General features: G+C 42.6%; 1 protein-coding gene and 1 non-coding gene across 2 annotated transcripts; one reads left to right on the plus strand and one right to left on the minus strand.

Annotated features, from left to right (window-relative positions):
• Positions 1–14,947: 14,947 nt before the first annotated feature.
• Positions 14,948–15,019, minus strand: trnac-gca (transfer RNA cysteine (anticodon GCA)). Its single transcript has one exon. It is a non-coding gene; the product is annotated as a tRNA-Cys (tRNA).
• Positions 15,020–19,660: 4,641 nt separating this feature from the next.
• lfng (LFNG O-fucosylpeptide 3-beta-N-acetylglucosaminyltransferase) lies at positions 19,661–27,225 on the plus strand. The gene is made up of 8 exons (XM_008305298.1): positions 19,661–20,204; positions 24,128–24,176; positions 24,388–24,490; positions 24,582–24,735; positions 24,831–24,916; positions 25,162–25,327; positions 25,437–25,522; positions 25,605–27,225. The coding sequence occupies exons 1-8, from the start codon at positions 19,803–19,805 to the stop codon at positions 25,669–25,671; spliced, it is 1,113 nt and encodes a 370-aa protein (XP_008303520.1). The 5' UTR covers positions 19,661–19,802; the 3' UTR covers positions 25,672–27,225.
• Positions 27,226–27,901: the final 676 nt, after the last annotated feature.

A 27,901-nucleotide genomic window follows, 5' to 3' on the forward strand; every position in this document is an offset into this window, starting at 1 on the left:
TATGCAAGAGGCTGTTTCCCACTGAAGAAAACGGTAGCACGCAGATAGCAAAAGGAAGGACAAAGCCGGCTGAAATGATCAGTAGCTACAACCAGACAAGATCTGGGTTTTCTGAGATGCTGAAGTGCACGGAGAGCCTTGTGTTTGCTCTTGCAGCCGAACATCTGTTGTGCTTTGCTCCTGGGTAAGAAATCTTCGAATAAATAAATCTGGTGGACTGTGAGGCAGCTGGTCAGTCTCAACGGCTCACCTTGCAGTGAGGGGGCAGGATTATGCAAATGTTCCGCTCCACGACTGTTGGTTTCTCACTTGCTATTTACAAACTGGATGAAATTCGGTTTGTAAAGCTGTGGCTATTTTGTTGAGGAGGGCCTGAAGGAAGGATAGTTGTAGGCCCCTGGATTTTCTCACCGCTTTTGTTTTGCATTTCCAAGTTTTTAACGCCTTCAAAACACAATAAAAGAAAAGGATTTTTGCTGTATGTAAAGCCTTATGCACGACTTAGAGGCTTTGAGTGACAGGTAGATACTGTAGTAAGACAATCGTTGGCCCACCTCTGGTGTCACCTTCTTGCTCATTTTTGGATTAGCTGGGACTTAGGTGGAGTGATGCACTGCCAAGATGGTGATGCTCAGAGCCACCACACTGAACTGAGAAGTGTTTATCTGTCTTTATATACAGCCAGTGATGGCCACGGGTTCTCATTTTCACTTCTAGTTGCAAAGTCAAGCAAATCCAATTATATGGTTAACTGTATCTTTATTTTTTTTAATCTGTATGTTTAAATCAGTCCCGTCATATGGTTTGCTTAAAGCAGCCAGAAAAACAGAGGTTCATTTCCCACAAAGTCTTGTGTTAAGATGATTTTCCTCTTTTGCAGATGATCTCAGCACTAAGATGTTTTCTGAGAAACAAGCCTGTTACTTTATTGTTATGAAGAAGGTGGATTAACTCGCTGTTTCTACTAATTCAGTGTGTTCTACAGCTTATTTTTGATTTCCTGCTCCATGACTGGAGATTAATATCTCCAGTGGCAGCAACCCAACTGCAACAAAGCCTTGACTACGAGGGTCCCTAACCTTAGCACCCTGAGAAACACTATAGCCAGTCTGGGAGATTGTGGCGCTGCACAACTCGAGACATGATTGGGGGAACAGTAGATATGTGAGAGTTTTAGCGGCCTCGGGCTCTGGGGGGAGTCCCACCCAGGGAGACTGGAGAGGAAACTGCAGATGGAGGTCAAAGCTGGGTGGCTCGCATCCCACTCAGTATTTGTCCTGTTATTCCAGTCTTCGCCAACACACAGACAGGATCCCGATTGGGGATAATGACATGGGAATAATGTAAAAAAAAAAAAAAACGTAACAAAAGAAAGTCTCTGCATATGGAGAATTTTACACTCAACAACACCAACTCACGAACATGAAAGCTCGAAGTGACGCTTGTGAAGCCACAGGATTTTAAGAAATGTCCAGCCATTGGGATGAATTTGCAATGAAGTCTTGAAAAAGTCACATAAAATAGTAATTAGGAGGATTTTTTTTTCTTCAAAGCCCTCATTTGTCATCTATAAAGGACCCCAGATGCAACATTACAGCCTGACTTGGCAAGTGCAATGTCCTCAAAGGCTTTGAAGACCCTCCAACTGATGTTTGCCATGTCCATATATGTTATATCCCTCTGCGATTTTTCTTGTCTGGCTTGTATTATGTTATTTCCAGGCTGTTGCTGAATTTGGCATCCAGAGGCTAAAGCTGGCTGATGTCATGTTTTTCATGGCTGAAACGAGGCAATCGTCTTCGGATGTTAAATATATCTGCGGAGTGAGCAGACCCCTTCATAACAGCATGTGGGACAGGAAAAGGAAAGTTAAAACTGTGTGTATGTAATGATGGTCACTGATTCACTGATAGCCGCTAATTAAAAGCACACCAACGTCCCGCTGATATGTCACTGTATCCGTTAAATATTTTGGTGATGTTACAGGAAAAAATATCCACAACGGTATTCAGACTACAAAGGCAGAGTCACAATGTGAACTTTTCCTGGATATGTGACTCCGTTCACGTTGTCTCAACCGAGGTCAGGCAAACTTTGGCCGAGACCAAGGAAGAAGCTGCGATGACCTGGGAAATCAGGATCTTTTCCGTCAATACTACAGAGACAAAGAGATGTCAAAGGACGGTGACCCTTTCCTGCTAATCAGAGGGAGATTTGCGAAGAGGAAAGGACTCCTCCCGGCACCTCTGCTCAGGCAGTGATGAGGTTTCCATGTTTGTGTTGGCTTGTGGAGGTCTGAAGGTACCTGCATCCTTTTTGGCATAGGTCAGGGATACAGAGACTTATCTTCTGGCTTTGTATGGAAAAGAGGAAGTCCAGTTCTTTATCAGTCAAGTTTTGTTTATCATTCCCTAAATTTTGAGTCAGTTTCTTTTCGGTTCATGCTGTTTTATTTGTTTAGGCACTGGTGGCTCAAGCAGATGTTGTACAAACACTACTCTTATCCCTAAGTTACCTTTCACATCGTTTTGCTGAAATTCCATCCATCCATTATCTATACACCACTTTATCCACTGTAGGGTCGTGGGGGGGCTGGAGTCTATCCCAGTTGACTTAGAGGAAAGGCCTGTCCAAATTCCTTTACAATATAATCTATAGACAAAGTTATTGCAAATCAAAACTTACATAAACAAGCCATCCACCCTCAAATCTATCTGTTTCCATCTCATTTAGTCCAGCCACTCCAAGCCACAACTGCTATTGCACTTCTGTTTTGCACTAATGCACATACACCTTTTCTGCTCGGATGTATAAATTCTTGTATATATTTGTCTTATTATCTTGTTTTATTTTTTATTAATATTTATTGTATTTTATTTTATTCTTTTCTTTCTGTAGTTATTCCTTCCTGCAAATTCCTAGGGCGACACCAACAGCCGAAACCAAATTCCTTGTATGTTGTGTACGTACTTGGCCATCAAAGCTGATTCTGATTCTGATTCTGATTCTCCTCCCTTGCATTACGTTTCTCAGCCTCACAAGCATGTGGCTCTAAGGATGGCACGTCTGTCTGAGAGGCAACGTCATAGAACGAAGTCCCACATGAAGATAGGAGATAAAGACAGGATCCCTGACATCTAGTTTCAAGTGGCGGTGGAGCAAAGTAAGTAGACAGCTGATGAAGCTGAGAAGCCCTGGACAAACCTGGATGAGGTGCAGATAAAGAGGAGGAGGAACGTGTGATTGATGGTCTACAAGAGTGACAATGGAGAAAGTAGGAAGATAGACCAGGCCCTGCAACTCAGAGTGAGTGACAGTGGGGAAAAAGCAGAAGAAGAAGCTGGGAACCACACAGACACAGGGAGAACATGTAAACTCCACACAGTAAGGTCCTGACCCTGAGATCTTAACCAAGACCTTCTAGCTGTGAGGTGACAGTGCTAACTGTCCAACATGAACATGTAGCTCAGACTGCCACTGTGCCTTATGTACAGCCTCACATAGCTGCAGGCATGGATGGAGCCTGTGAGCAGGGTGGTTTGCTTCCTCAATAAATAATTAGTGAACTTATTTCTTATACATGTGGTTACATCTGTTCTACACTTGTACTTTCGTGTTTTGATGTCATTCAGTGTCTTACTTCTATCTGGATGTGAAGTGAGTATTTTGCATGATTCCAACTTTTTTCTGAAAACAATGAGATGTTTTTTTCCCCAAATCCCAACTAACTTACACATTGTAGGAGATGCTAATACACAATTAGCATCTCCTACAATGTAATGACCTGTTGGCATTGATCATGAGAAACAGAAAATATGCCAGCTTTTTGTGTACTGACTGTCCTGAAAGGAAGATAGCGGTGAAAAAAATGAAGCTCAGTCCAGAACGTCAGGAGATTAATATGTTTAAAGCCTTATCATATAGTAAAATTCTTCATGAGAAGTAATATTCCATGAATGTGAATTGTTATTGCAGCTTCATGCTTTGATTGCAATGATTGTAAGGCACAAAGTATGAAGAGTGTGACATTAGTCCTGTAGATTTATTCTAAATGAATTTATTCTGATTCTTTAGAACATGCTCATTGTCTTTTGAATCCTTTGATGGATTATACTGATACGATATGAAACTCTTTATCCTCAGTTCCTGTTCCTTGAGTTTCTTCAACAAAAGCTCTGCAGAGCGATGACCAGGGACACTGAGCGGCTCCTTTCAAACACTGTGGCCAAGCATTGGCTGGAGATGCATATCTAAGCATACTCTGACCTGCGCTTTCTTCATGCCGACCGAAGTTCAAGATTTGTCCAGAGTCCTGACCCACTTTCTTTCATCCACTCCCATCATCTTGACTGTGGGCTGTGACCCCGGTAATGTTATACAAATGTCATGCGTCACATGACTGACAGCTCCTCTATCAGAGGCCAGCATTTGGCCTACGAGCATTGTAGCAGAAAAGGCCCTTTGTAGAAAGACAGAGACCCTCAGCACAATGGTGTTTCACTGACAAGGTCATGCAGAAAAAAAAAAACTGTGAAGCAATACTTCGCCTCACAAACTCATCCTAAAATGCCTCTACTGATTTTGTAATCTCTGCTGTTTCCCTTTAGCTATTTATTACTTGAGCCTGCTCTTCCTTTGAGCAGCCTTTAAGAGGAACAAAGTTCTGTTTCAACAATCTGAGTTTTAAGATATACCACATGCCCTTTATGGCCAGTGATGCTCAAGGTTAGGTTTTTAACAAGCTTGGCAGTTGCTTGTTGCTACTAAAATACTGACATATGCGGATTTGAGCTACAGTACGTTGATTGAACCTCTCCCTGTAGCTGCAATAAGGATGTGGCCAGCTCACCAGAGTCAGTGGGGTTTCTTCCAGTCAGTTGACTGGTTTTATGGCCCACTTAGTGCACTCTGAGATAACCTGATGAAGTCAGGGTTTGATCAAAGACATCAGCATAAAGTCACATTACTCTACAACCATCACCTCAAAGGAAATGACTCAGAGTCCAGCCACAGTAAACAGTCAGGACAGCAAGCTGTGCTTTTTATCTCAGTCCTATTTCTGCTGCACCCTGCGGCTTTGAAGCTCCGCAACTGAATCCGTCCCCAGACATTAAAGTTTCTTATTATAGGGACTGTTTATTGGTCAGGATTTGGGTTTGTGTTTGTCTGGTTCTGCAGACAAGTAGATCAGAAAAAACAGTGTTTGCCCATAAAGAATAAAATCTAATAATAATAAAACATCTATGACATCTTCTAAATACACAACAATCACCCACAAAGGCTGTTTTCTGTTTTTTTATTACCATTACATTTGATAGTTAAGCTGATTTTGCAGATCAATTCCACAACCACAAGCAGAGGCTACTTTTGAGTTAATCAATTCATAAAGCTTACTCTGCTCATTCTGTTGATCTGCCTGTTTCCATGGAACAAATCTTACTGTCAATTCAAAGTTCTTGCATCTGTAAAAGTGCTCTAAAGTAAATCTCATCTTGCTTCGGATTCTGTTGTTTGTCAGCCACCAGAAGCAAAATAAAGGCTTGTTTTGTCGGAGATGCCAGAGCCTGAAGTGCTATTTTATGTCCCAGAGAACAGACGGCTTAGTGATGCAGCGAGTTGCCATGGAAACCATAGTTTTCTGTTGTGTTGGTTGTGTCGCAGATCCGCCCTTTTTGCCCTGACCCCTTCCCTCGGTGGCGGCACACTTTCCCTGGGGGATTTCACATACAACATCTGCCCTGTTCGCCTCGCTGACCCACCCACTCCAAAAAGCCAGAGAGCTTCTGGACTGGCTTTTCTCAATAAAGGGCAACCACACACACCTGCTGAGAGGGTCAGAGGTCATCGTCCAAACAGGGACGCAGTACAATGATCTGCAGGGCTCCAGCTTGCATCCACTTCTTATGCAGCATAGCAAAGGAGAAAATGATCATTCTGACACTGAGAGGCGCCGAGAAGAAAATTCCTCTCATTCTGCTTCAAGCTATCAGTGACAAGGATCAAGATAAAGCTTTTATTTCATTGGAGCGCCTGTTGAGAACACAAGTGGTTTGATTTTATAACACATGACATCAGCCTCTCCAAACACTTTCCCTCTTAGTGTTCCCAGGTTGCAGCGTCTGGCTGCTGCAGCATGTGACTGCTGAATGTGGAGACAGAAGGAGAGGGAGTTCCCGGTGGTGTCTATTCGGGCTCGCTGCGCTGCCTGCTGCCCCGTCGGGCCCTAAAGGAATCACCCGGCCCTCATCAATCTGCTTCCACATTCCACAATAGCTGACAAAGAGACTCCACTCTCTCTGTGGCAGATGGCTTCGCCTCAGGCTGTCCACGCCAAGCTCCCATTGTTTGGGCTCTGGGGTTTGATGCCGGGACCTTTGCTCCTCCTCCTTCAGTGTGACAAAAGGATACCGGGGTGCAGAAGTTGAATTTAACTCCATCTGAATGTAGTGGCAAAGTGTCTGATATTTCACATTTGTTTTGTTATAAACTGCACTGCATGTTGCTGCTTCTGTAAGGATGTCATAGAGATATAAAGTACAGTGGGTAAGTAAAATAAGCCGGGGATGCTGTGACACAAAGCTGTGATCTCTCGGCGTCATCTTGATTCCCATAGGAATACAGGAGGCGAGCATGGCCCCAGCAGGGAAACAGCAGCAAGAGCTCACAGCCTGCTATCGTACTAGAAGCCACGTTTTCTATTGTTATCTCCAACCATGAAGCACTAAGTCAAAATAAAGTCATATTGAGAGACCACAAAATCTGATATCTGATACCTAACACCAGGGTCACACATATCAATAGTTATATTATTATGAACTGTTAATGAATTTTAATATATATCACTGTACTTTATACTTGTGTTTCAGAGTAAAATACTGCACTTTTTTACTCCACTATGCTTATTTACAGCAATTTCTTGTGCTACTATGTACCTTGCATGACGCAAATGTCTTAAAACTCACCATCAAAAGTCTTATTTTCCAATAACAAGTTAAGAAATCTGCCTCTAAAGTGTGATGACTTCATTGTTTAAACAATTGTCTGCAAGTTTTATGAATATTTTTGACAGTCTTCTTAACTGTAAAGCAGCTCTGCCTCACACTTGAATGAAGACTTCCATTGGGAAAAAAAGTTAAATAATCCAACTTAACTAGCAGATTCTTTAAAACAACGATTGTGCTCAAAAATGTATTCATACAAAAAAGTTACATTTTAACTTCTTAAAATTCTGCTTATTTTATTGCATTTGTGCTAAAAATTCAGTAAAGTTCTTTAGTTTGAAATAATCAGAAGCATTGTTTTGCATAATAAATCCTTTTGGATACCTAAATTGCACTTGTAGGACTTAAGTGAGGGATCTAAATAATTCTCTCACTCTAGATTTTAGATAACTATAATTTAATAGGCATTAAGCAGGGCTTATTTCTTACTGTTTTATGTGTAATTATTTGATCATATACATGCCAAAATGCAAGGCAGCATTAATTGGAAAACACCCAAAAATAATTGACTGAATACGATAAACTCGTGACTCTAACTTTAAGCAGTATTCATGTGAACACAATGACCAGTTTATTTGCTACTGATTCAATACTAATACTAAAACAAGACTCACTTATCAGGAGGATTGATTCTTAGGGGATCAATTTACCACCTCCTGATTTAAAGTCAGAATGATTCAAATCTTTAGGAAACAAAAGTCCAGTTGTTGTTTTACATCCGGATGAAGTTACACGGTGGGTTTTTGTGGGATCTAACGGTGCACTTTGGTTATAGACCCTTTAACAATTTTACAACCTTTTCTTCGTAGCTCTTTCTTCCTGAAAGTGGAGGGAAGCGAGGACTTCTTTATGCTGTGGGATTCCTTGAACATGCTCACGGAAGGCTCGCAGCAGCTTTGACTGACTCCATTCAGCAATTAACATAAAGCTGCCTCTCCATTAGTGGGCATGCAGCCCCGACTCTCCGAGCTTTTTGTGAGAGAGCTGCCTATGTTTAACACATCTGTTGTCTTCCATGTCTGAGCAACCCACAGACAGGTCTGTCCACAGTGATCCTTTTATTCGGCTCTCAAAGGACCTATAGGGGCTCCTGATAGATGGCCTTCATTCCAATGAAAATGGAAAGCCGGATAATGGGAAGAATGGGGAGCCACCACTCCAGCACACCCCCTGCTCCAAGCCCCTACACATCCTTGTAAAAGACTCCTCTTAAACAGTCTGATGCTGAGCCTAATCATGTTAAAAAGAACGAGAAACCATGTCTAGACAAGTTTTATTTACTGCCCCTACAGCAGGTGCTTTTCCCTTTTACGTTTTAGCAATTTTAAAGAAAAACATAAGCTCAGTGATAATGTAGAAAAAACGTAATGTGAAGTTTCAATGCACATTTCATGCAAATTTTAACCTAATTCCAGATAATCTGAATAATCTGAAAGAAAATCTCCATCTTTTTATGTATACTTACTCCAATACGAAGTTAAATTGTCAGTGGCACCAATTCTCCATTGGAGTGTCATTTAAAAGTCTAAGTAGCAAATATGTCATCTGCCATCTTCCATCTCCTCACAGAAGCATCACTGCTGTTTAAGTCTCATTGTTCAGGTCACGATTTATTTGCTAAGTTTAAGAACAGCAATATGTAAACTTTATATTTTCTTTAACTTTTTTTGTTGTTGTGTTTCCATCCATTTTTCTTTTAATGTCCAGTTTTTAAAAAACAACACTGACATGTTTTATGCTGATATGGCAAGCATGTTAGCAATTATTTATCTTTTTACGTGCCTGGAAGTCCTTAAGGGACATTATCCTTCATATAAAGTCACGCCTCTGACCACATAAAGGACTTAAGCCCAGTATTCACTTTTCTTTTAGCTCAATTTTTGGTCTCCTCCACCACCTGATGCAAATATCTGACTCTTTTGCTACACTTTGCTACTTTTGCTACAATATTTTCACCTGCTTGTCTCTAATTGTGTCTGTCTGCTGTTTGGTGGGCAAAGAGTTGTTTGAGCTCATTAACTGAAACAGCTGCCTGTTGCAAAACCACCTAAACAATGAGCTGTAACGAGCTCTAAAGGTCTGTAAAGCCAAGAGAAGCTGCAAATTCTCTGTAGATTCATGTCTATGAGAAACTATTTCCCATCATCACATTGTTGTTTTTTTGTTTTTGTTTTTTTAATAGCTGCTTTAAGTTCAAGTCTTTACTCCTGTGTGTAATTGTTTTATGCACTCGAAACATACACACACTACCAATAGGTTGTGTTTAAAATAAAAAGCTGATATTGGCCTCCTTTGTCAAGCACATTCTTAATACGTAGAGACATTGGTAATGCAACTGGGGATTAAGAACAGGGACTTTATCTATTGAAGGGGTGGGTTAGCAGGGTCAGAGGATGTTTACTGCACTGCTTCAGCATCAGTGATCAGGACAGTGCAGAGATGGAAAGACAATAGACAAAACAATGTCCTATTTAAAGATGGATCACTGCTATTTATAAGACAGTGAAGGGGCCAGAGGGGGTGGGATGTTGAAGATCTCTACGTGTAAGATATTATCTTCACCCCCAGGATCCCAAAATAAATTGTATTAAACTTGGATATAAGTATCACAAATGAACGAAAAGTCACGTCATTGAATTACATTTATCAGTGCTGCATGGCTGCCTTGTGTGAGAGGCCACTAATAATGACTCTAATGCTGTTCAGGGTAAAGGGATCCGGTGGTTTCATCCATTTATCACAATAAGCTGTTATTTTGACAGCTTGTTACATCAGTTAAAAACAGAGATCAATTTAGCCTGTCAAAGCAGAGAGCATTACTCTGCAGCTGATTATATCTTCTGCGATATCAGATGTGGCGGTCGTGCTGTTGCTTTTTTTTTTTTTGCAGTGGTGTGTTTTAGCTGCAGGATAATGCCGACACCTAAGACTTGTTAATTTGCTAGCAGCGTGCAGTCCTGAACACATCTCATGTGTCTTTCCTGTTAGCCTCTCATCATTGTCTATCTGCCTGTGAGATCCCCTTTTAATTCAAAATAGACGCTTGCGGCTCGACACAATGGGCAGCATTGTTTGCCTGTGAAAGGAGAGCATGTGCTTTGCTAATGCCGCACTTGCAGCAGCCAACCTCTGGGACAACTTCTACATTCAGCCTTTGATTAAGGAGCACAGTTATGCATGGATGACTTCCTCCAAGGTGCCTGGAGGTTGTGGGAAAGGGCCAGTGAGTAAGTGTGGCCTCAATCCTGCGTCAGTGAATAGACTAGAGAGACTTTAGTCATACCGGGTCCATGTCAGTCCCAGCGGGGGCAGCTCACTGTAGATCACATGACCAAGAATGAAGAAAACCTGGTGGTGTAGACGTCTGAGATTGCAGAATATTTAAGCATCCCAAAACATAATCATGTCAAGATACATTTAATTTTAACTTTTTTATTTTGTATTATGAATGCCATTGTGTGTTGTATCCATCCATCCATTATCTATAGAATGCTTAATCCTCACTAGGGTCGCGGGATTGTTGTAGCCTCTTGGCTTTAACTTGTGCCATATAAAAACTTCTTATTCTGCAGTATGCTCAGGAATATCAATGGATTTGGATGTTTTAAACCAAACAACTAATTTCAGTCAGTTTCATAAACTAAAAAGTAATTCAATCTATTTCAAATGCATATTTGCAAGATAATAAGTCAGATTTTCTGATTAAGATGAACTATTTAAGATGCAAGCATTATTCTGATGGGTTGGGTTGACACAATGATGTAGCATAGACGTGTCATTTCAACTACATTTTCTGCATTACTTGATTTTAAATGAAATTCAAGTTAAAGTAACTTCATAAAATTGGCTTCGTAACTTAACTTTTCTTCACCTTGAGGTCAGGATTTCAAGTCTCCTATCCTGGCTACTTAACATCAAAGAGACTTCATTTTAGCCAACTTAAAAACGTGTGCTCATAATGATTGTAATTAAGCACATTACACCTAAAAAAAAACAAAAAACAAACACATTTAAAATAACATGAATATAGCAGTTGAAACAATTTGTGTCAGACTCAACTTAAAAACTTGTGTTTATGCACCCAATCATAAAGTCAGTGGCAATTAAAAAAGAGGAAAGTCATATTGCCGTTACTCCATGTAGTTTGTTAGTTGGGCATCATTAGAAGTTCTCATAACTTAAAAAGACTGAATCAATCTGTTGCACTTTCTATTGATTCCAAACATAATTTCTTAGAGTGTAAGATTAAAAAAAATCTATTTAAAGTCTTCTAACATGTTGTGTGGATGTAGTGTAACATCCAGCAGTTTGTCACTGAATATTGTCAAGCCACATTTGTCACCAAATAAAGATTCCAAAGAAATTCACGTAAAATTCACAAGTCAAACTGTTTCAAAAGAGCTTCTCTCTCCCATTGTTTGGTTTTCTCTGACTTTCTTTCCTTGTTCACATTGCAGTCAGAGACTTCTGATTGAAGAGTAATTGAAAAAAAAACCCTCCAATATGGGTGGTCAAAATGTTTGAAATACAGTGTTTTATGTGCAGTAATGTGTGTCTCCTTTCATCATAATTTGTGCTTGGTGGTGTTCCACAAAAGAAAATGTAATTACTTCATTAAAAGCCTTGTAGAGTCTGAGCATTTGAGAATGTGCAAATGGTTTCATTAAAAAAAGAAAGTTGGACATAAGACATCCCCGACTTCACTGCAAGTTTACTGTCAGTGATCTTTAATCACACATGTGGAGGTTTTATACGAGACCATGATTGATTTGCAGCTGTTTCGAAGTCAGTCCTTGTCCTGAGATTTAAGTTAAGCACAAAGAAGAGGAATCTTCCAAAATGTGCACATACATCAGTCTGCAGAGTAAAGATCATATAGTGTAGCAACAAAGGGTTTCAAAGGACTCCTTTCAACGAATAGGAGCCAAAGTTAATTACATTAATAAGACGTTGTTTTATGTAAAGTAACAAAAACAGCCTGATTACAGATTCCATGTTAAGGCTACTCTCTTAAGCTTAACGGTGCAGAGCCTGGTCCTGCATCAGGGACTCAGGGCTGATCCAGGGTCGGGGCTGTTTGTGCCCGACCTGATCTCAACACATCTGTGCTGGAACGAGGGCTCGGCCACAGACGGCCTCCTATTAAACAGTGTGATTAGTGTGGCGCCTGCATGGAGGCTCGTGAGGGTGAGGAGGTCGGCTGTCTTCTGAAGGAGATTAATACAAAGAGTACAGGCAGGGAGGAGCACCTGCCATCCATCTAGCCAAAGACTGGCAGAGATCTGACAGTGTCTGTGTTTGAAGTGCAGCCTTCCAGAAGTGGAAATGATCTCTCAAGGAATTCTTGGTTTGTGTTTGTGCAGCAGGCAACAAAAAAAAAAAAAGCAGTCTGGAGAAGTGAAACTGCCTGGTTTATGGTCTTTGCTCAGGGCGAACCCTTCATGTGATTTTTCCTGATATCTGTAACTTGATCTGTTCTATCCCAGTCATGCCATGTAGCATTGGTGTCCCAAACTAACCTGCTTCTGTCATGGATGTCTCCCGTGGGAAATCAAATGGCTCGTAAGCAGCGCTAATGCCACAGTTTCCCACGGACACTTGCAGGAGCTAAACAAGGCTGGTACTCAGGGAGGTCGGCTAAGAATCATATTTCTGACGCTTTTGGTGAAAAACGCGAAGTAATACAGAAAAATATTCATGATTCGCTCATTTGAAAGTCTCCAAGTGCACAGGTTAAAGTGTTGATTTCAAATAACTGCATGATTTACATTTACTGTTAAAGGAAAAAAAAAAAAGCCAACATGCTAAATCCCTTTTCTTTTCATGAGCTCCTGACAGTAGAACAAGGCCTCTGCTAATCCACTTAATATGAGAGGATCAGCCCAGTTGGACCAACGACAAGAGATAAACCGCTGCCCTGTGGGATAGAAGCTGCTCTTGTTTCCTGGCTGGAGTTGAACTAAGGATGGTGCCAGGAATTAATCCCAGGAATAAACAGAACAGATTCCCTCAACTGACCAGAGTGGACAGTCTGGGAAGAAGGTGTGTGTTTATGTGAGGAGTCTGTGACGTTGCTGGATTTCCAGACAGGTGGCATATTCAATGTATGCCATGTGGCAACCCCTGCTTGGCCTTATTAGGCTTCATCCTTTAATACTGAATCCTCCTGCTGTCATTTAACACCGGTTCCCTGATATTAATAGCAATTAACAGATTATGGAAATAAAAGAGCTTAAAAAGCTGGGAAAATGATGATAGATCACACAGAAATTAGAACCATTAACAAGATCTGTATGTGAGTTTAAAGGAATATTCAACATTTTATTTGATGTTGAGCATTTTATCACCCTGGACAGGTCGCCAGTGTATCGCAGGGCTACACTTAGAGACAGACAACCAAGCACACTCACATTCACACCTACAGACAATTTACAATCACCAAATTAACCTCAGCATGTCTTTGGACTGTGTAGGAGGATGCTGGAGAACCCGGAGAGAATCCACGTTGCATGGAGAGAACATGCAAACTCCACGTTCTCCAAGCTTTGAGGCAACGGTGCTAACCACTGATCCACCATGCAGTCCAGAAATGCAATATAATATTTATGATTTTTTTGTTAGTATGCAAACACCTGAAAACAACAATCTTTGTCTTTTTGTTATCTTATAATGAGCTGTTTATCTTCAGTGGTGTCCGCTATGTTACACGACCATGTTGTCCAGAAGAGACAAACCAAACACCGGATCGAAAGAGGGCATCCTGCGCTTTATTTTTTTTTGTATATTTTTTCGTCCACCATAAGTTCTCCTACATGCTTGGAGAAGGAGTTTCTGCAACTTCATCCCTCACTGAGATGCCACTAAATCTTGGACACTGGACCTTTAGGGAAAGTAGCCCATGAACAAGTCTCCTTACATTTACAGAGAAAAAGGTAGAATTTGATTTTCAACCAATTACTCAAGTGTCTTTGACAAGTAAGCTGGAATGTGTCGCATTGTCTCATATTGTTTTCACATGACAATGAAGTAATTTGACTGTCCCACAGTCACATCTGCTTTTCATTGTCACGGCTCCTTAATTTGTCCGGCCTCTCCTGTTGCTGTATATCACCCTGCTCCCTGTGGAGCAAACTCCTGGTAAACAACAAGCCATGACTGAACTTTACTCAGTCCACATTACAAAAACATGAGCTCGAATCCACATGAGACATAAAAACAACAAGTAAAAGGTTGAAATCTGAAACGGAGAGAGGGGTAATTATTCTTTGTAGTTGCTAATAGACGTCTGGATGCAGAGCAAACATTCATTAAAATCCTAAATAGCAACAGATGTGGGGTACGGTGGAGATGATTGAGCGTCTGTCATCGTTCTGTGTGGGTTTTTTGCAGTATCAGACGGGAGTATTGTGAAACAGCTCAGGCTTTTTACTGATGTAAGCGGTAGTTTCCTTTCAGCCTGCAGAGAGACACCACAAAGCCCCGAGGCCCAGGAAAGAGAGGTAGTGGAGGATTGGCTAACAGATCGGGTAACAGGATGCTCTGAAGTGTGAGATCCAGACGGAGCTTTGCTAGATCTTATGACCACTTGTAGTACAAATGAGGGAATCCCAAAAGTCTTACTGGCGGAGCTTTTTGCTGCGGTAATATTGCACCGGCGCCCTACTGTTTAGTCCTGTTATCAGCTGCTTTGGAGGTGATCAGTAAGTTGTCTTCAGCCTGAATGGAGACCTGGATTTGTCTATAAATGATTGATTTGGTTTATTGTGTTTCCCTCTGATCTTATCATCGTTCATTCTTTGCTCGTCTTGCTTTTCATGACTCCTCTGCACAACAGTCAGCGTGAAGTCACAAACCCTCTCAATGGTTGGTCACTATTTTAGCTTTTCCCTGTAAGGAAATCCTGATTAATTCAGTTTGAACAGTAAACAAGGCTCTTGCATAAAGTCAGGGGGCATCCGGATTTGAACCGGAGACCTCTTGATCTGCAGTCAAATGCTCTACCACTGAGCTATACCCCCTCACATGTGAAGCTCTATGTAACAAAGACACATGCTCATTTTTTGTCAGAAGCACTAGATGATTCTGAAAAACTTGTTTTATCTAAACATGTAAATGACAGTCCTTTTGTGCTAAACAGCTTCCTGCTGGGTCCTATTCTGGTAACATTACAAGTCATTTTCACCGAGGCTGTAACCACTAAGCCCACAAATCTGTAACCACTCAGATCTCCTTCTGGAAAAAAAAGAGAAATGACACAATGTGCATAACACCCACATAACACTCTCGGACTGAAACCTCAGCACTTTCCCACTGGAGCCTCTCTCCGATCTGCCCGCCGTCCCGTGAGAGTCTGACACATCAGACTTGTCCTGTCATTTCCACAGTATCACATCCCACAGCCCCCATTCTTCCACCGTAACACACTCGTAGATCACATCTCTGCACCTCTTCGTGATCTACAACATAAAGCCACCCCCCTGTAACAGTGGTGACACAACAACACCGTCTCATCATTCATAATGCGGGCCGTCCCACTGAATGCATATCTGTCTCAGTCGAGAGGCAAGACACCAGACTAGACAAGAGTCTTCCCAATTTAGCGTGTTGATCATTTGATGTTCCCAGAACAACGAGAGCCGCCACAAAGAGAGAGTGCTGGGAAGCATTAGGCTGACGGAGTGGAAGTAGGGCAGGAGCAGGGGGTGACAAGCAGGTCTGAACAGTTATGCAAATAGCTTGTGTTTTCTCCTGGTTTATGGAGAGGGGAGTGCGAAAGGGAACAAATATGACAGGGTCACTTTAAAATCAGCCACCAGCCGTGAGTTTCCTGTTTTCATTGGATCTGCAGAGTTGGGGCTTTCTGCTCTGCAGCAAAAAAAACCTCCCTCAGCTCAGAGCGCTATTTATTTATCCAACAAATGCTACTGATACATGCTACAAAAAAAAATTATACTGTTCTTACACAGTTATTTCAGACTCTTTACACTTAATTTCCCGTGTCTGCAAAGCTAAACAAATCTGATTATGCACACCACCAATGCACTAAATGAGAAAGTGACAGGATGTGATCAGGGGACACAACAAAAAATAAACAGTCCAACAAAGACACCAGTGTCCGTTTTATATGTGATGAACCTTCCAGTAGACATCCAAGCAAGGTAGCTACAGTCAACAATAATGCACTGGCTGGGAAAATAGTGATTTGCCTCAACACAAGGGTTCTTTTCAGAGGCTTTTCTAGGACACAAAAAACCTCCTACCTCTCAAAATGTATTTTATGATATGGAAATAACTCGTCGACAGCGTTTAGAGGTCCCATGAGTTTATTAGGCTCCAAGTGGAAATATAAACCTGAGGGGTGTCCAGGGAATATCTTGTTTCCAGTAACAAAAAAGTGGTTTTGTAGAAAGAAAGAAGACTAATATATCAGAAAAAGTGATCCTACTTAACAAGGCTGATATTTCATGAAAGGAAAATCAATCCTGTTTCTTGATTTACTATTTTGAAACTTACTTCACATAAAAAGTGCAGGTTTTTTTTTTGTTTTGATTTAGCAGTACAATGTAGCTATATGTGTTCAAATAGACAGAATAAAAGCACATTTTACATGTATTGTTGACTACGTTTGCTGATTCTATCAAATCTCATAAACAACCTGCTCAAATACTTTTATTGAAGTGACATTCTCTGTGTAAAATTTTAATATCTCTGGAATTATCTCTCCTGTATCTCAACTCAGAATCAGCTCTTTTCTCCTGTTTTCCCAGTCCAGTGTGTTTACCTGAAGGAGGTTCTTTCAGACTTATGGGAACTCTCCCCTCAGATCAATAAAAATGGGTCGTATTTACCGTAGAGCAGCTGAAGCGTTCTCAGCCGCGGCCCTCTGAGCGCCTCCTCTTATGTTGCATGAGGAGGGAAACTGAAACCGAGTTCTGAGGAGGGACGCCCGGTCCCCTGGCTCTCGCTTCTGGTGTGACCTGTAATCCCATCAGAGGTAGAGTGTCCATGATGGGAAAATAAACAGGAGTGAAGACTGATCCCACCACTCAGCCCTCACCACTGGTCCTCAGAGGGTTGTCGGCGCAGATTCATTCCATTTGTAGTATTTTTTTTTAATAGCCCTTGTTCACACTTAGCCAGAAGTGAACCCTCATAGCTAACTTTATTTTCAAAAATCAGATCCAGAACTTAACTTAATCTGTGTTAAAGACACATAGCAATAGTTCACTAAAGGTGTTTTTCTCAAATTAAAACAAAATGAAGGCTCTCTGATTTGTTGAGCTCATTCAGTTCAACATTAAAAATGAATTCAGGTAAATTAATCCAACTTGGCAACACTCCATTTTAAGTTCCCTTTTTATAGCATTTGAAAAAACCTCATAAACATTTAATTAGCAAATGACAAAATATTATAACACAAGCGTAATTATATCAGATATGTCTTAAAGGGTTGTGTAACTGTTGAAAGAAGCGTTATATACCCCAAAATATCTGTATGTGAACTTAGAATTAAATTATAATGTATCATAGCTACACTTTATAAAAGCTAAATTGTGGGACTTCGAAAAACTCCATTTAGACTGAGTTTACCGCATCAACTAAATCCTGTTTAACATTCCACTGCAGCTACAGCCATTTTTTACATTTACCTTGGTTCCCTGAAGCACCCATGAAAAAAAAATGAGATATGGATGTAAGTTCATGTTAAGGAGCAGTAATGGAGAAATCTGTTTTTCAGAATCAGTTCCATGATTTAGAGTTTTGTGCCCAGGAGGTCTAAGACTCAGACAGCTGACCTCGCATAGAATCATCTTGAAAAAGTTGTATTATTCCCTAATAAACAAAAGCTTCAAAAGGTAGAAACATTCAGCGAACCATCCCAAGGAATGTTAAACAGACTGAAATGTAAAATAAATGGAAACATTATGAATCGAAAGGAAAGATGTGGCTTGGAGCTAATGTCTTCCACGTTGTGTTTTGTTTCAGCACTTTGGATCTATACACAGTACGCAGGGTATCGAGTTATAGCTGACAGGGCTGAGTGTGCACATGTGTTTCCAGGTTTCTGTGGAGTCAGGGAATACAAAAGACATGTTCAATGCTGCAGCGATGTCTTCTGGACAGTTCTGGGATGTTGTAACACTCTGGTCATGCTGGGATTCTTTACCTGACGTCTGTGAATTAATCATGGTGAAAGCCAGAACTATAAATAGCGGCTCTTTAATTTCACCAGATTCCCCCCCGACATGCTGATACGATCAGAGGGAAAATCAAGCACATTGTGGTGTTTATTTGTGGCTCTGCGGGCATTGTGGTGAGGAAGTGGGCTTCTCTGAAGAAACTGGATTTAATCTGACTGGTATTCAGAGGTAATGCTAGATGGGAAGGTCAGAGAAGAGGTAGAGCCGTGAGAGGGGGGGATTTCAAAAGGAACAAGAAAGCGTGTCAGTAAAGGCAGCAAAAGCCTGAAATAAACTGTGAACGAAGGGGGAGGCTGGAGCTAATAGAGGAGCGTTAGTCTTTCTCTCGGCATTTTAACAACTTACATTGTTTTCACAAATCCAAAGAGGGCCAAAAAAACAGCTTCCGAGCTGGGACGAATGCCCTGCAAGCCCAGCAGAAAGAGGCGGTTGAGTGAAGAAGAATGGAGGCCACAGAGACAACCCCCTCTGCATGGTTTCTTATACTTTCTTTTAGACGTCTTTCTGTGCTCACTTTTTCAAGGTGCACAAAGGGCCTTGTCAGGAGAAACAAAGCAGAGAGGTAACTTATGTTCTGCATGTCCCAGAGTTAGACACCTGCACTGGAAGAGATGTTTTTTTTCTTGTGCAAATTCTTTGGAAAGGTACATTTCTGCAAGCGACTGAGCCCCCATATGAACAACATTGACTTTTTTGGAGATTGGTTCAGTTCACCTGTGATCACAATCATCTGAACAATCATCAAAATGTGGATATGGTTAAGAATCTTAAGGGAACATGATGACTAAAAGGGACGCTTTAAGATCTCCGATTGACCAGACAGTTGTTGGATACCAAACCGTCCAAATCTGGTGGTTGCTTGGAATCGGGGAGGGGGGTCATCGAGGCTCGACCAGCTGCGTGTTGGTCTAAATGGAAGCCATGTCTTTTGGTCAGCGTCCCAGCACCAGACGGCACTCAGTTGCGAGAGCCAGAATTTGAATAACAAGTGTTCAGGAATGGCCAACTGTTTAGAGTCCTCACAAGGTCAATGGGGAACAATGGAGCCTGTTTGTCTGGTGAAACACCCGGCTCACACTCGGGTGGGTTCAAATAGCTTCACCTTGGGAAAAAAAAAAAGAAGTGTGATTTCAAATTCAGGTTCAGATCAGGAGAACAAACTTTCTATCACGAGGTGCTTAAGAATGATGCAGGTCTCCTCCAGGTGCACCCTCCCTCGTGATCACCTGCAGGTTTGATGTCCTTTGGTCAAACTTTTACTTGTTAACTTATCTGTAAAAGTCAAACTGAACTCACACACACACACACACACACACACACACACACACACACACACAACTGAAACCACGCCCCACGAGTGCGCCACCGACAGGCATGCTGCATCCAAGGACCTCCCTTTAGGCGTGGCCAGCATGGAAGCTTATATATCCCCCTCCTACAATTGTACTCATTTGCTCCACAGCTATGCACACAAGCGGACTCTACGTTCATCATTTTGTGTTTTCTTGAGACCCGTACACGCCACATGGACTTTGCATTAGAAGTTCGCTGCACCGCGTCATAGTTTTAGTTGCTTTTTTTTTTTTTTTTTAGTTTCATCATGTTGAAAAACAATGGAAAGACTGTAATCTCTGTATCCTGCACGGCATGCCTCTGCCTGCTGCTGCTCCTGGTCGCTGTGCAGCATCACCGGGTTCAGGTGGACGAGCAGAACACCGGAGACGGAGACGCCGGTGCGCGCTCGCTCCTCCAAGACGGCGCGCCGGAGCAGCTCGGGAGCGCACAGGATAAGAAAGGATTCTCGGCGTACTTCACCAAGCTGACCCGCGGAAGGAGGGAGGTGGACAAGCCCGCACGCTCCTCTGAGTCCCGCGCTGACCCCCCTCCGGCTGAGGACATCAGCGCGGATGACATCTTCATCGCAGTGAAGACCACCAAGAAGTTCCACCAGTCCAGGCTCAACCTGCTTCTGGACACGTGGATATCCAGAAACGTGCAACAGGTAAAGGAGAAGTGCAAAATTAATTCTTGATGTTTTTATCTATACATAATCGTGTCTATCAAACACTGTGCATGCACAAGCTGAAAATGAAGATTGATGTGCTCGTTTGTGGGCTGGTGTTGCTGCAGGGCTGAACAATAAGCCAGTGTACACATGCAGGTGATGCCTGTTTACAGTGCTGTATTGTTCCCCCTGTCACCAGATGACATACTGAAATAGCCTCACAACCCCAAGCTGAATTTCCTCTGCTCTGTCACTTTTTATTCTCCTCTGAGTGATGTCCCTGAGAACGGAGCAGGGAACACTTTCACTTTCAGGACTCCCTCTTCTCCCCTTTTTTTTTTTCCTCCTCTCCAGCCCCCCTCTCTGTCTCACTTTTTCTCCCCCACTCTCTATTATCCCTCCCCTCTTTCTGGGTGTCCCTGTGAATGCCCCCGGTGCAATGGATGCTTCACAGCACCGACTCCAGCGCTGTCCCCCTTCCAGGACTAACAAAGCGTCTTTCTGAAGGGGGAAGAAAAGCTTTCCCAGCCCCTTGTCTCCCCTCTCTCTCCATGGGAACGTGGGAGCTGAGTCTGGGTCAAGCTTACTGGAGGGACGGTGGGAAAAACAGGGGCTTCGTTAAAGGGGATGCCTGGGACAAAGGGGTGCATCTATAGGCAAGTTTATGCTGGGAAGCGGCACGCTGAGTATGAAAATTTGTCCTTGAGAACCAAGCTCCTTTAGAGGGTGCACAAAGACGAGGCCATAGTGGGGAGAAAACAGTGGCTAGTCAAGATGATTTTATCCTACACGCAGAGGTGTCACATGTGCTTTTGCAAAAGTCTCTTTAATTTGCCTCGGGCGCTGTCATACACAGGTTTTAAATCTTGCCTCTGTCTTTCATCCCAAAGCTTGGGAAGAGCCTGTCACAGTCACTTAACCCCCACATGTAATGATTAGACCTGAATTACCTGCATACCTGCCACAGTAATGACCAAACCGTGCTCTACAAACACCTGCTTACTTGCGAATTATTGCTGCTAATTGGTTGCAATTACTGTACTGGATGATGTTAGTCAGCAGAGCTAACAGCAGGCCTGATAGGCAGGCAGCTGGTGGGTGGCTGCACGTACAAAAAGGGACAGACTGAGCACCACAATGCAAGAGGGAGTTCCTGGAGGAAGGGTGCCAGGTGGTCAGGGGGGGCCGGAACAAAGGACGGCCTTAATGCCAGCCATATGATGCTCTGAGTTCCCACCATGTACATATGGCCGTATTCTGTGCTCAGGTTTGATTCTCACGCTCAGCTGATAAACATCTGCTGAGTTTGGATCACTTTTGTAGCTGCAGATACAAGGTTTTCTGTAAAAGCGAGTAGATGTTAGTAGATTTTTTTACTTCTGTGTGTGCTCAAAGGGAGATTTCTTTAGTTGTATGCAGATGGTGCTGCTATCTGCTGCTGCTTGTGTGAGATCAGGGAGGGCAGATAATCTCCGTGGTAGCTGTGTTGACACAATAGTGCTTGTGGCCTTCTTAATCTTTGAGCCTAAATAGCACTTTATGCAAATCTGACCAGTTAGGATATTTACCCTCTCTAGCCAATAAGTGCCAGATCCAATTTATATGAATTTTAAAACAGAAAGTTGAGGAGGATCTTGACCTACCGCCTCAGCCTTCTTCTCCCTTTCCTGAACTGATTTATAAAACTCTCACGTATTAGCTGCTTTTATCAGAGCGTAAGTTTATTTTCTAGTGTCTGGACAGCTGGCACTGACATCCTCATGGTGGTGTGCCATGCATTCCTCTCTGAGGAGTACGATAATTAGCCAGCAGTCCAACAATGAGTGCTTTTAGCCTTTAGAAAAAAAAAGAAAAAAAAAAACACTTGGCGCTGCAGTTGAGTTAATCAAATGGCTTTGGTATGAAGTATAAGTGTTGAGAAAAGGAGGGTGGTTGTCATTCAAGAGGAAACCCAGTGCGTGTTGTTTTAGAAATTAGTTTTTTTGGACAGCGTGCGCACCATTTAGCTCATCCTTCACTACGCTGCACTGATTCTTGTGCTCCTGTGAGCCGCTTTGCAAATCATTAGTCCGGACAAAAAAAAGTGCTGAAATGCTTTGAATGTGTTGGACAGAAGGGGGAAGGAGTCAGGGTGGAGGTGGCCGATGGAAAGAAGGGAGCCCGGTGCCCTTCCTTCCTGTGGAGCTGGAGACAGCCAGCCAGGCACCACGTTCAGCTCCGACGGGGCCGTGCCAGGCCTTCCTGTGGCTGGGTGTGCCGCGTCCCCCATCTCTTTGCTCTCATCTCCCTCCTCTCCTCACCCCCGTGGCCTCTCACCTCTTATCTCTGCTTCACACACAACCATTTTTTTCTCTCTCTTTTTTTTTTGTTGAATTTGTATTCAATGAAAGTAACTGTTCTTTTGAGTTTCAGTTAAGAAACAATGGCAGAAAAAGAAGAAAAAAAAACCTTCCCTGGGAGTTTCTCTTTAGTTAACTCCTGCAGCTGTATGCAAATGCTGGCAACATATTCTGAATTTACCCAGTGGAGACTTAACCCAGCATGAAAACTCACAGCATTGTTCTATTGAAGAGGCTCTGGCTGTGTATGTGGCCTAGAGAGGGGGGGTTGAGGAGGACGAGGCAGGACAGGGGGTGAAGAGGGGGTGAATGGCCACACACGGTTTTTCGATTTACTAATCAGCGGCGAGATTCCCACCCCGCTTCTCCCTCCTCCCTCCCTCGCTCCCTGTCAGTACCCTGGCAGCTCTGGCAGCTGCCTCAGTGATTAGGCTGTCTATTCACCGGGCTTTAAAGCAAACAGCGCCAACCTCTGATCCCTTCACCAGTGAAACCACCACCCTTTCCTTAAACAAATACAGCCTCATGGCCTCAGCGTCGAGCAACATCTGCTTAGAATTTGTTCCACAAACTGCTCAGGCAGCCTCGCTTTGTGCATAAGGGGGGGGGGAGAAAAAAAAAAGCAAGCTGGAGTAGACTGATGTGCCCTTTAATTCTTTGCAAAGACAATGTGCTGTTTATGGATGCAGATCACGAGCTGCAGTTGCTCAGGCAGCAGGCTGGTGAACAGGCAGGAATGAGGGTTATAGATGACACAAAGCGCGAGGGTGAAGGCACCGCGGCCTGGCGTGTAGGGACACGTGGCACAGATAAGGTAGCGTGGTGTTCGGCAGGTGCTGCCTCACCTAAAGTGAAGAGTAAACAGACCACTGGCGGTTACAAAGCCCGAGGCCGACAGCTTTTTCATCACCACCAGCTTGCACCTGCTCGGCGTGAGTTATCATAAAGAGGGGTCTAATCTCTCCCTCCTTCTTTAAAAAAAATGCATTCCTGCAAGTGCCCTTTGTAGTTAACTCCTTTTATGACTAATTGCTACATTCAACAAGCGCCTGCAGTCTTGTGGTTTCACTCTTTTAACCTTTCGAGGCTGACAGTCCAACAGGAGCGAGGACAAAGAGAAGGTGGTTCGTCACATCTGCGTTGACTATAACATTTTTATGCTACTGTTTTTATGAAACATGTCGAAGCTCGGCAGCAGGTCCAGCAGGGTGAGGGGCTCAGCCAGGGGATGTGATACATGAATGGGGTGTGTGTGGGAGGCGGACAGTCTGCCTCCTCCTTTGTTGTTTGTCTGGGATGCTTCGGGGCGGCTGCATAGTTGCCATGGAGAGAGTAAAACGCAGCACAAAAGCCCTTTATTGGAGCAGGGGGCTGTTTAACTCAATGTGTTTTCCACTGCATAAAAGACACGTTGATTGATTCTAATCACACCGGCTGGATGTGAGGAAAAAAAGGGAACTTTGGACACTCTGTTGAATCTGATCGTGTGACCACTTCACATGATAAGCCCAAGAGTGGTTTTGATTTCTGGGATTTGGGGACAAAGTCGTCTTATCTGTGATTTCCTTTGTTTGTTTACAGACGTACATCTTCACAGACGGAGAAGATGAGGAGCTAAAAAAGAAAATTGGTAAGCTTTATAAGGGGGAATTGCGTGTGACGAACAGAGATGCACTTTGTTTTATTAGAAAGACGCCAGCTATGAGGCTTCAAATGATTTTCTTAAATGTCATAAAAATATTTTGCTTTAAGCATTTTGCTTCCATGAAGCACAAATTAAAATACACAGAGCCACTTTTGATGATACCATGAACTTAACATTTCTTTCCTCGATGCCACAGGGGCTCACGCAATCAACACCAACTGCTCTGCAGCTCATAGCCGACAAGCTCTGTCTTGCAAGATGGCGGTGGAATACGACAAGTTCATAGAGTCGAGGAAAAAGTAAGCATGCTTCGACTTTTTAAGAAGTTTTGATTGATGCATTACACTAGATATATGTGGATCTAATAATCCCTCTGTTTTCGCTTCTTAGGTGGTTCTGTCATGTAGATGATGACAATTATGTGAATGTTCGGACTCTGGTGAAGCACCTGTCTCAGTACCCCCACACCCAGGACATGTACATCGGTAAACCCAGCCTGGACCGGCCCATAGAGGCCACCGAGAGGCTGGGAGACAACAAAATGGTAAGAATCATATTTTTGTGCCTCCAAAATGATGCTTTGTGGTTACTTGTCAGATAGAACTGAACATCAACAACCTCTCGTGTGTGCTGTTATAGAAACCAGTCAACTTCTGGTTTGCTACCGGAGGAGCAGGCTTCTGTGTGAGTCGGGGTCTGGCGCTGAAGATGAGCCCGTGGGCCAGGTGAGATAAACATTGCAATGCTGAAGGTTTTTTTTTTCATCAACACCTCAGTTTTAGGATGAAAATAGAGAAAATGGGGCAATATTCAGTCAAACATGTATCATGTTTTGGGAAATAAGCTTGTTTGCCTTTCAAAATAAAACCCATTACAAAAAGTTTGTTTTAGATCTATAAAAACATAACCAAAAGAAACGACTCTGTGTCACATCAGCACTGACCAGCTGTCTTCTTTTCTGCCTTTTCAGTGGTGGTCACTTTATGAACACGGCAGAGAAGATCCGTCTGCCCGACGACTGCACCATCGGCTACATCATCGAGTCGGTTCTGGCCGTCCCTCTGACCCGCAGCAACCTGTTTCACTCCCACCTGGAAAACCTGCAACAAGTGTCCAGATCTGAGATTCACAAGCAGGTGAGAGGCTCACAGGGCGTCGGGTGTCCTTGATAAAGTCATGAATCGGTGTCAGAGTGCTGTTCCTTTCTCTGTTACTCATGCATTTGCTGTCACTCTTCTTTTCCAGATCACCCTTAGTTATGGGATGTTCGAAAACAAGAGCAATATCATCAATTTGAAAGGGGCTTTTCCTGTGGAGGAGGACCCATCAAGGTGAGGGATTGTTCTGCTTGCTTACAAGACACATTGTCGGCATTTTATCCGTAGATCTAACTCCCTGCTCTCTGTCTTCCAGGTTCAAGTCTGTGCACTGTCTCCTGTACCCAGACACCCCGTGGTGTCCCCCCCAGGTTGCCTTTTAGGGCGACCGCTCCTTTCTCATCCTCGTCCCCGTCGTGCCTCGGTATCTGAAAGGCTCGTGGGGACCAGTGTTTGGTATTAGACCGCGTGGCCGCTGTGTTCTTGCTGCAGCGGTGCGCGGTCTTTAATAGTTTTACTGGGCTGCTGTGCGGCCCGCCTCGGGACTTATTTCTTTCCTGTCCGACGCCGGAGCCTCGTCCCGCTCGGGGCGGAGGACTCTGGCCAGGAAGTTGCTTTCACCGTTTAGCTTTGCAGGCAATCAGTTGAGCTTTGTGATGTATATGTTGCTTGTAAATGTATTTGCAATTCTCATAGAATGTATTGTCATATATCCCAGCCTTTTTGCCAGCTTTAAATTAACACGTTTGCTTTTAAAAAACCGCAAAGTCATTCAGGTCTATGTTCGTAGGCTCCGTGGCTTTTATCACATATAATTGGCCTTTTTTGTTTAGTTCTTGTAACTCAGATGACTCCGGACAAACGCTCTAATATGAAGATGTTGTTGTACTTTTGAGTGAACAGTGTTATTTCTCCCACAACTTGAGCTGGCAGTTTGGCAGATTTCCAAATGCATCCTCTTTGGTGACCTAATCTGAGGTATTTCAGGACAAAGCACTTTTCCCTTTTTTGGATATTTTTATTGGGTGAACCGACCTAGTTTACGTCCTTTAATGACATATTTCAGATTAGCGTCCAAACTAACAAAAGAAAAATAATAATAACCCCTCAAAATCTCAACTTCTGTTCATATTTTTAATGTATTTAATAACACTCCTTGCATTTGTTACAATCAGGGAAAAGTAATGAGTGGAAGAGATTTTGATTTGGGGTTACAATCAGCTTTTTTTTTAAAATTGTTGTTGTTGTTGTTTATATATTGCACAGCTGTGTTTCAAATGAGCTGATGTTTGCTTCTCACCTCGAAAGGTGCAACGGTGAAGAGTTACTGGCTTTGGCGACAAGAGCAATTTGAAATAGCAAAACAAAAGAGCAGTTTGAATGAGTGGAATTGGAATAACAGCCACACATGTAACCTGAGCCACAGTCTATAATAGTTTGCACAAAAGACTGGTGAGCCTCACTGTTATTATCGACATGAATGTTCCTTATTTACACATAATATCGGCCGGTTCGCTGTTGAGATCTGCGAGGTAAAAGCAACATCAGTGTTTCCACATGGAGGCGTTTGTTCCCTCTGTGTTGTCTCTCACCCATATTGGGTTACGCTATACATCTTAATTACAGTATTGTGTACTGTGCCCTTTGTCTAAATAAGTAGTGATTGTATATGCCTAGAATGTAATTTCCCCCCTTTGTGGTTTACACACGCTTTCATGACCTGGATGTGATTTTTTTTTTTTTTTTTTAATCGTACTGCTTTGAACTGTCCTATAAATGACTGTGGTGTTTATTCTCCAGTATCTGGAGGGTTCGAACAGTTCATTCCCAATACTGGCTTCTCAGGGATTATGAGCTGATCCTGGTATTAACTACCATGGGACCCACGGTGGGACCTAAAACTTTGAATAAAAGTGCATAACCACTGAGAAACTCGACATATTTGGTCATGTTTTTATTCAAACGCCTTCTAAGTTCAAGATGATACAGTTGATGCTCATAGCAATCATTTGGTGTTTCAACAAAATACCTAGTTTGGTAGCAAAGACACACATAGTCATTAAATAATGTAAACACATGATTTTTTCCCCCCCAGAGTGATTACACAGTAAGCTTGATAGGCCTGCACACAGAAAAGGAAATGAGTCTGTGTCACCTTATTTAACAGAAATCTATGCATTTTCCTGTTATTCTGACCACTGGATAACTAAACATGTCATCATGCTTGACCAACTGTAACGCCAGCAAACAGAACTAGTTTAAAACACACATTTATTCCCAATACTTCATCAGTTTGGTGCTGCCAACAACATTTTTCAAAAGCATCAGAAATTCCTCCATGCAGATAAACCCAGACCAGAGTTGCATGTTGTTGTAGTGGAAACCAGCGAAGTCTCTCATAAACACACAGACAATAGGCCCACCATGAGGAAACTGAGACCACCACTGGTGGAAAGTGCATGTATTGAAGTACGGTTTGGAGGTATTAATGGATGTTTCCCCTTCATTCTACTTTATACTTGAGATGTACATTTTGCTCCTCTACATATATTTGAGAACTTTGGTAACTACATGAAAACAAATGATCAGTGGTTCAGGATTAACTTTTTTTTT

This window comes from Stegastes partitus, unplaced genomic scaffold (assembly GCF_000690725.1).
Source record: "Stegastes partitus isolate 25-593 unplaced genomic scaffold, Stegastes_partitus-1.0.2 Scaffold2463, whole genome shotgun sequence".
NCBI lineage: Eukaryota > Metazoa > Chordata > Actinopteri > Pomacentridae > Stegastes > Stegastes partitus.